Source organism: Hylaeus volcanicus, chromosome 7, assembly GCF_026283585.1.
Source record: "Hylaeus volcanicus isolate JK05 chromosome 7, UHH_iyHylVolc1.0_haploid, whole genome shotgun sequence".
NCBI lineage: Eukaryota > Metazoa > Arthropoda > Insecta > Hymenoptera > Colletidae > Hylaeus > Hylaeus volcanicus.
In genome coordinates, this window is record NC_071982.1 from 21,561,475 (window position 1) to 21,569,309 (window position 7,835).

General features: G+C 33.9%; 2 protein-coding genes across 7 annotated transcripts; one reads left to right on the forward strand and one right to left on the reverse strand.

Annotated features, from left to right (window-relative positions):
- The first annotated feature begins 162 nt into the window (after positions 1–162).
- On the forward strand, positions 163–3,897 carry LOC128880150 (nuclear pore complex protein Nup58). 4 transcript variants are annotated; one of them, XM_054129906.1, is made up of 8 exons: positions 163–419; positions 501–850; positions 1,078–1,288; positions 1,368–1,741; positions 1,803–2,027; positions 2,102–2,176; positions 2,294–2,316; positions 3,034–3,173. In XM_054129906.1, the coding sequence occupies exons 1-7, from the start codon at positions 355–357 to the stop codon at positions 2,308–2,310; spliced, it is 1,317 nt and encodes a 438-aa protein (XP_053985881.1). In that variant the 5' UTR covers positions 163–354; the 3' UTR covers positions 2,311–2,316; positions 3,034–3,173. The 4 variants fall into 4 exon arrangements, 3 of the variants coding, with proteins under 3 accessions (XP_053985881.1, XP_053985882.1, XP_053985880.1); XR_008457762.1 differs by lacking the exon at positions 2,294–2,316 and adding an exon at positions 2,441–2,833 and having other exon boundaries at positions 164–419; positions 3,034–3,169; XM_054129907.1 differs by lacking the exon at positions 2,294–2,316 and adding an exon at positions 2,441–2,473 and having other exon boundaries at positions 164–419; positions 3,034–3,172.
- Positions 3,898–4,313: 416 nt separating this feature from the next.
- Positions 4,314–7,668, reverse strand: LOC128880149 (protein FAM114A2). 3 transcript variants are annotated; one of them, XM_054129903.1, is made up of 5 exons: positions 7,546–7,668; positions 5,886–7,148; positions 5,201–5,796; positions 4,827–5,144; positions 4,314–4,755 (listed from the first exon to the last, which is right to left on the reverse strand). In XM_054129903.1, exons 2-5 carry the CDS (start codon positions 6,796–6,798, stop codon positions 4,681–4,683), a joined length of 1,902 nt encoding a protein of 633 aa, XP_053985878.1. In that variant the 5' UTR covers positions 6,799–7,148; positions 7,546–7,668; the 3' UTR covers positions 4,314–4,680. The 3 variants fall into 3 exon arrangements, with proteins under 3 accessions (XP_053985878.1, XP_053985876.1, XP_053985877.1); XM_054129901.1 differs by having other exon boundaries at positions 7,471–7,628; XM_054129902.1 differs by lacking the exon at positions 7,546–7,668 and adding an exon at positions 7,317–7,455.
- Positions 7,669–7,835: the final 167 nt, after the last annotated feature.

The following is a 7,835-nucleotide window of genomic DNA, read 5'->3' on the forward strand; positions in this document are numbered from 1 at the left end:
TATACCTCAGTAACGATGAGGTCAATAATTGTTAATCAATAATAATATCGGTTTTTATAACATATACAATTTTCAGCAGCTTCCTAAATTGCATACTATACAGATGATTCTATTAGTACTTCTCACCCCCCACCCCGAATCTTTATTTCGCATGTCCACTGAGAATCTAACCTAAAAACGCCAAAGTTTCGTCCCTACAACTGCAAGTTGTAAGTGTACTCCAACTCCAATGTGACTTTGTGACGATATATTTACGCTTCGATCAGATTGAACAAGTTTTGTTTAATATACACGTAAAGATTTCATATTTTAAAAGCAAAGTGTATTTACTTGATCTACAATTCCTTGAAAAGCATGTCGACATTTACTTTTGGATCGCCTTCGACAACAAACAATACAAACTTCGGATTTGGACAAAAGTGTGTATAATTTTAGACTTTCTACTAATCTTTCTATCAAAAACTTAAAGAAGACATTAATATTTTATTATAACTTTGTAGACCAGCAACAGGTTTTAATTTAACTAGCGTACCATTTGGTTCGACTACACCCGCATCTACGCTGTCTTTTGGAGCTTCCACGATACCAGCAACAACTAGTAGTCTAAGTTTTGGGTTCAATAGCACCCCTGGAATTTCCACCCAAGCACAATCGAGCAACCTAGTTTTAGGATCTAATGTAGCAGCCACAACAACTGCTACTAGCTTATTTCCAACTGCTACTACTAGCACGTCGCTATTCAGCAATCTTTCTTTTGGGGCACCTGCAGCAAGTACTAGTTTAGCATTTGGTACTCCAAGTAATACATCTACCACTGGGAATCTTACATTTAGCGCACCTACTACTACAAGTATATATAAATATAATCTTAATTCCTTAACCCTTTGCCGTACTTCGACAAATTGTGTTCATTGTCACAAATAATATGAATTATGTGAACAAATAAATAATCTCAATGATTGAAACAAAAAAAATAACAACTAAAAGTTGAATGTTATCAGTCTAAATGGTACGGCAAAGAGGTTGATATTATTGATAAATATATACATGTATATACGTAATATTGCATATCTGTAGCACCACTTTTTGGTGGATCTATTACCAGTGGTGGTTTATTAGGATCCAAGCCACTTACCAGTACTAGTGTTACAACCACCACGAATAAAGGCCTAGGAGGTTTAGATGTATCGGTAAGCAATAAAGGTCTTTCGCAAGGAAGCAATAGTCCAGCTACTACTAAAGACAATGTTTGGCCACCGGAATTAATGCAGACAATAGACAAATTCAAGTAATTGTTATACAAGATATTAAAAAAGATAAATGTATTAAAATTAAAATAGATTTATTCGGTGTATATTTTTCATCAGAGAGTTTGTGAAAGAACAGAAGGTGTTGTCTTCGGATATAGCAAGGGGTTCTGCGAGACCGCTAAATCGATGCGCAGAAGATACAACTTTGTTAATGGAAATGTTAACGACGTTAGCTGGTTCTGTCCAAAGAGATCGTTCTTCGGCTGATAAATTAAAGCAAGATACAGCGAGAGCATTACAAAACGCAGAAATAGCACAAAGGACACACGATACTCCATTAGGATTACAATATGAAAATAACGCGCCATTGTTATTTTTCATGGAATTAGTTGATAATTTTGAACACGATTTAATGCTGTTTAGGTCTCAAATTGAAACAACAGAGAAGCATATACAAGCAATGATGACTCCGAAAACTTTAACACCGCAAGGTAATCTCGTTAGTATTCGCACTGAAAAGATGTTATTAGATGTAATTTAATGTACTTTTAGAATTAACAATGGCTATGAGTAAACTTCACGAGTCCCTGGTAGCTGTTGCTGGTAAATTACAAGGAGTGCATTCTAAAGTACAGCAACACAAGGAACAGTATCTGAATTTTAGGAAGTATGTTTTGAAAGACAATACAAATGTTTTCGAAGATGTTAAAACGGACGGGAAAACATTTCGACATAACTTCGGAAAAATTACAAGTGGTCCGACTCCATTTGGACCTGGTGATTATCTTTATAATCGTTGAGTAATAATTAATATATGTATATTCCATGCATTATATATTTTACGTTTACAGGAAACAAAAGCTTTCTTTCGTCGACAGCTTTGAACTCTAACAGACCGGGAACTTACGAAACTCGAAATCCATTAGGTAAATAAAATGATTTCACGATCCCATGGTATAACATATCCTTACGTTGAAAACAGTACCCCCAAAACAACGTATTCTCGTTGTTTCAATTATCCCATAAACATCTCCTACCTTCAGGTCTTGCGTGGATTTAGTATGAGGTAGATTTACTAACATATAACGTCCTTTTAGTAGATAGCGACGTTGCTCACGATTCTTTAGTTTGTAAATATTTTCAACTTGCATTTTAATTCTTGTGGTTTGATTTTGATTTTGCCTTTCCAGGAAAAGAGTAAGGGATCTATTTTAGTTTGCGAGGTATTCAATTTTTTACTTAGACTTCTTGTGTTGTCATTTGTGGGAAGGGATACCAAAGCTTGCGTATCTAACACGTATTACTTACATAAGAAAACATATCTATTATTGTAATAATGACGGAATAAATGTTTTTCTTCTCTTTTTGTAATATCCATTACAAAATAGGAATGTACGAAGAAAAATTGAAACCTTAATTGAGGAATGCTTATTAAGGAATGGCTGTGTTTTATATGTGCTTAAATTGCTTCTGTCGTCTTGGTGATTATGAAAGCGTTCGCGTCGACTCGAGTGTATAATATTTCATAGAACATATGGGATTTGTGTCGTGCATAAAAACCTTCCTAATATTTTATGGGTACAGTTAAGTATTAGCGGTAACTAAAGTTTCATTAACTCCCCGTTGTTGTTAATATCGCTAATAATACATTATTATCGATCATGTTAATTTTTCGAAATATATATATATACACACATATATACAGCTTTAGCTATTGTACGCAAACGAAACTAACATTTTAAATAGGTTCAAAACAATTCAGTGCATACATATGTTGTTACAGTTTGGGGAAATGCGATACCAACATCATCTGCTACTAACATTAATCTAGGCCCATCATTGAAACCGCCAACTGCAAGTTTGACTTTTAATATTCCAACAAACCTTACTGCACCTTTACCAACAAGCGAGTCGAGTACGAGTTTTCAACTTCAGAAACCTCCCGTTGGTAATAAAAGAGGAAAACATTAAACGGTATTTCTCTCGATATCACTTGAAATAATGTTCTCTACTATACTTTTTGTTACGTTGCGTAGAATTAATTTGTTTATTTAATTGAAAAAAGGTTTTTACCTGCGCGATAAAAATATAACAACAAATTATTTTTTTTTTATTCGATGTATAATTGTAATTCGAATGGGTTTTATTGAGTACGTGTTTTATACGCACAGTGATAAATGTCACAAACATATTTAAAAATACATTGTCATTTTACTAATTGTTTTATTAATAATTGCTGAGTAGCATACCGTTTTCTATGAGAATCTATTATTGTGTAAGTTGTATCCTAACGTCTAAGCCCCCCTTTCAGGATGAATTCAACGGTTTAGGGAGTCTTTTAGCTTAGATCTTGACAAAAATTGATTTTCTTTTTATTTACAATCTCTTAAAATTTTTGATAGCATTTGTACATGGAAGAAATCTTTATGGATTAAATAATCAGTATTTTTTATATCTCGAAAGTGATGGATTTCTTTCGTCAATTTTACGATAACTAAGCCGAAAAATCTCTCATAAACGGTGAAACAAGTTCTAAAGCTTTTTCGATCATTGTTGGAATAGCATGTTGTTTTAATACGAGTAAGTTGTATTTACTTATACATGTGTATTGTTTCTTAATTGTAATAAACTGAATTTATTTATAGAAGAGTATAGTATACTGATCATAGAACAGTACCAGGGCGGTACGTAAGATGTCCTTGTAAACAAAATATTTATATAGAATCTCTTATACATGTTCAATTAATTAACACTTTGATTACCATGCGAAGTATGTTGAAAGTCGTGCAGAGGTGCCTATTAGATCATAGCTCGGTACTCTCTCTGTTTATACTTTGAGGGGTTTAGACGTCTGGTAGACGTTTCAGAGTAAACTCTGTTCGATTAAACGTCTTAATAGTGCTATTGTTATAGTAAGTATTCTAACTATTTTGCATATCTATTAATTATGTATGTAAATCAGTATTCGATAAGATAGAAAATTATAATAGAATATTAAAATAATATAACAGAATAATTTGATACTCGATTAAATTAAAAAGGGCTAACGACGAAAAAACAATGTCAAATTATATAGTTATATATTTATATGACACATTTTGGAACACATCCTGTACATATAATACATTTACATAATGATAATTATTATTAGTAATAATCATTAATTCCGAGATAAGAAACTTGTTATTTTACCGTATTAAAAGTTATTTCAAAGCTGCAATTTATTATTCTGTTATTATGATTGCATGCTATTTACATTGTTATTATGTTACTGTTGCTATAATAACTTTCAAAAACATTAGAATCTGTACGTATCTTTACGTGTAGTGCTTACAAATCGATGTATTTGGTCCCTCTAGTGAACGAAAACATTGAGAAAGTAATACTAAAAAATCGTTGCAAGAAATCCAGTACTTGGTTTGCAATTAAACTAGATAGCACCGACTTGTATAATGGGGATTAACAGTTTGAAGGCATCTTGAATGTATGAACTTGCATTTGAAGCCTGTTCAAAATACGAAAGAATTAATTTTGTATGCGCGTTATAGGAGAGCTTCTTGTACAATATTTCCTTACCTCCATGAAAATCGTTGTTATATTAGACTTAATAATGTCCAGCTTGTCTGAAACTTGAAAAAGTGAATTTAAAGAACTACAATAAGAATTGGCTAGTATCCCAATTTGATTGGAGAGAATATGCGTTAAATGAACCAATGCATCTGCTTCGTTCACAGTGCTTCTGTGTTCTTTGATTAGAAGTAATTCTGCAGTTTTGTGAAATCTCTCCATCGAGAAGGCTGTGAATTGTGCCAAGACGGAAATAGCATGTACGAATATTTCCTGATCGGTATGGGTAACCGGCGGTGCGAGATAAACTTCAGACTCCTTGCAAACCTAAGATCGGTATTAAAATGTATACTGTGTATCTAGACCATGTTTACATTACTTACATCATGTAATTTTTCATATGCAATAACAATTCCAAGATTGTTACAAGCTTCTTGTAGTCGAACTTTCAAATCGTTTACTTCGTCCTTATTTTCTTCAACTTCGCCTAAATCGCATAATTCTTTAACTTCTTCTAACGTCTCTTCAACAGAGTTTAATTCAGTCATACTTAAGCCACTCAAATGCTGTTGTATTTTAATACTGCTTTGTTTCGATAACATTTCTAATGCTTCTAAGTGAACTAGGCCTTGATAATCATCGAACAGGCTTTCAAAGTGAATTTTTCTCATCTTTTGCTTTTCCTCTATTGTTTTTTCAATGGCATCAGCTTTATCCTTCGCTTCTCGAAGAACTTGCGACAAAATTGGCTTATCTGCTTCATTCATGAAAAAGGCCCTTTTTTTTTTTAAGCCTGGATCACCTTCCTGTAAAACTTCCATTGTTTTTTTGCCAATGGCTTCTAATGTATCTAATCCACCAGTCATAACTTTAGTTCCAGTTGATTCAACCAATTTGGTTATAGAAGATACACCTGATATGAAATTCCCAAATCCAAAAGAAGAATATTCCTCAGATTCCTCTGTTTTATTATCTGCAACTGAAATTAATTGTAACACAAATTATACATAAAGTTTATTTTATATATGCATAGTGTGACAATGATACATTTATAAAACGAAATAGTACCATTGGTTTCAGAATTTTCTTCTTCCATCTTAGTAGCATTGGATTCCTCTGGTGTGGTAATAGATTCTTCCAAAAGCGTGAGTCCATGTGATACATGACTAGTTAATGTAGAAACTCCTGCAGTGGCTGTATCGATCAAAGAATTCACACCCCAGTTACCCCAACCCCATCCTTTGGAAGAATTCTGCGTTTCTTGTCCTGCCAATGACAGTCTCTTTAATATAGGCTGCAATTTCTCCTCTGTTAATTCCTCTGGTAACTCAATTTCATTTCCTAGACCTTCCCAACCTTCTGGTTTGAACACTTCCTTAAACTTTTTATCTGATTTCATTTCTTCTGGCATTTCTAATTCACTCAATTCATCCTTCAGTGATACCTCTTTAGATACAGCACTATTTTTTCTTGTCAATTTATCTCCTTGATTAACATTTATTATTGTATTATCTGTGAGATTATTATTTTTTGGAATTTCAGTTTCTAACTCCTCTGTGCTTAATTTTTCTTGATCTATCTCTTTCTCATCTGATGTAGATGTAGTTACCACAGATGGAAGTTTTTCATTCTTATTAAAACTTGTTTTTTCTTGCAAACTGGGATCATTTGTTGATTGTTTATTTTTTTTATAATCACACATATCTTCAACAGCTGTATCTTTATTTTCTTTAATTGTTTCTTTATAAGATTTCTTTTCATCCATCAATGTATCTGCCCCATAAAATTTTCTTTCTGCCTTTCTATTATAGTTTGTATTTGTATATGGTGTTTGAGGTACAAATTCCGTATCATCATCAGATTCTGAATCTATCGCATTTGACACACACCACTGTTGCATTGGAACACGTTTTTTCTTAGATATGTCATGGTCCATTTCTTCATCGGCACTTTCAAAATCATCGCTCTCAGATGTTGCCATTATAGCTGACAGATAACACTAATATTACTCTTTACTAATTAAAGGGTTTGGCAACAAAAACTAATTATAATAGTATCATCAATTTATTTTCTAGTTATATTTGAATCCTTAGTAAACAAAAATTTATATATTGCACAATATTTAAAGAATGCTCAAGCATATGCACGTGCAATTGAATACATATGTTCACCATATGATTCTCTGAAAGGATGATTTACGTGTTCTGTAAACTGTGTACAGGTTTCTGTGATATTTGAGAACAAACTACACATGCAGAAAGAACAATTTACAGCCATGGATGACGTTTCAATTGGAATAATTACTTCTGGTGTCTTTGTCCTGGGAACACACTGAAAATAAAAATCGTTTGTTTGTATAAAAAGTTAAACTCATTTTGCGTTTCTATCAGAATATTAGAATCTATTGGCAAGAATACTGTGGAGATATGAAAGCAATTTTCCTTAAAAAGTGTCACGCTAAAAAAAAATGTCAAATTGACGGTAATAAAATGACTGTACTCCAAAGTAGCTTATGTCGTAGCTCGATGTTTCTATTAACACGCTAGTTGTTTACAGGCAGTTATCTCGCAAGAGTCGAGTGTGCAAACAGTTTTTCGCTCCACTGTAAAACGATAAGAATGAAAAAAAGAGAGGAGGTAATGAGTACTCATACCGCTCGGGCTCATGAGACATTCTGGAGGAAGCGAACGACGAGACGGGGACGGATTACCATTACCATCACCATTACCATCGGTTTATCCCATCCGTTCGTCCCGGATGTTGAACGTGGTCGAATAGTCGAAGGTGGTCGAAGGCAGAAAGAACGGTCACGAGTGCACCTGCGTTCAGAAGTCGTACGGTGGTGCCGCCGGTGCAACGTAACGGAAAATATGCGAAGCTATCGAAAGAGCATCGCGTTCGTTTGTTCCCGTCGCCCTTCGTGCGCAGCGGTCAGAGACACGAGAGTTGTCGGCCAATGGAGGGGGCACTTGCAGAGAAAGATAGAGGGAGAAGGAGAAGGAGAGCGCGAAGTTAAGA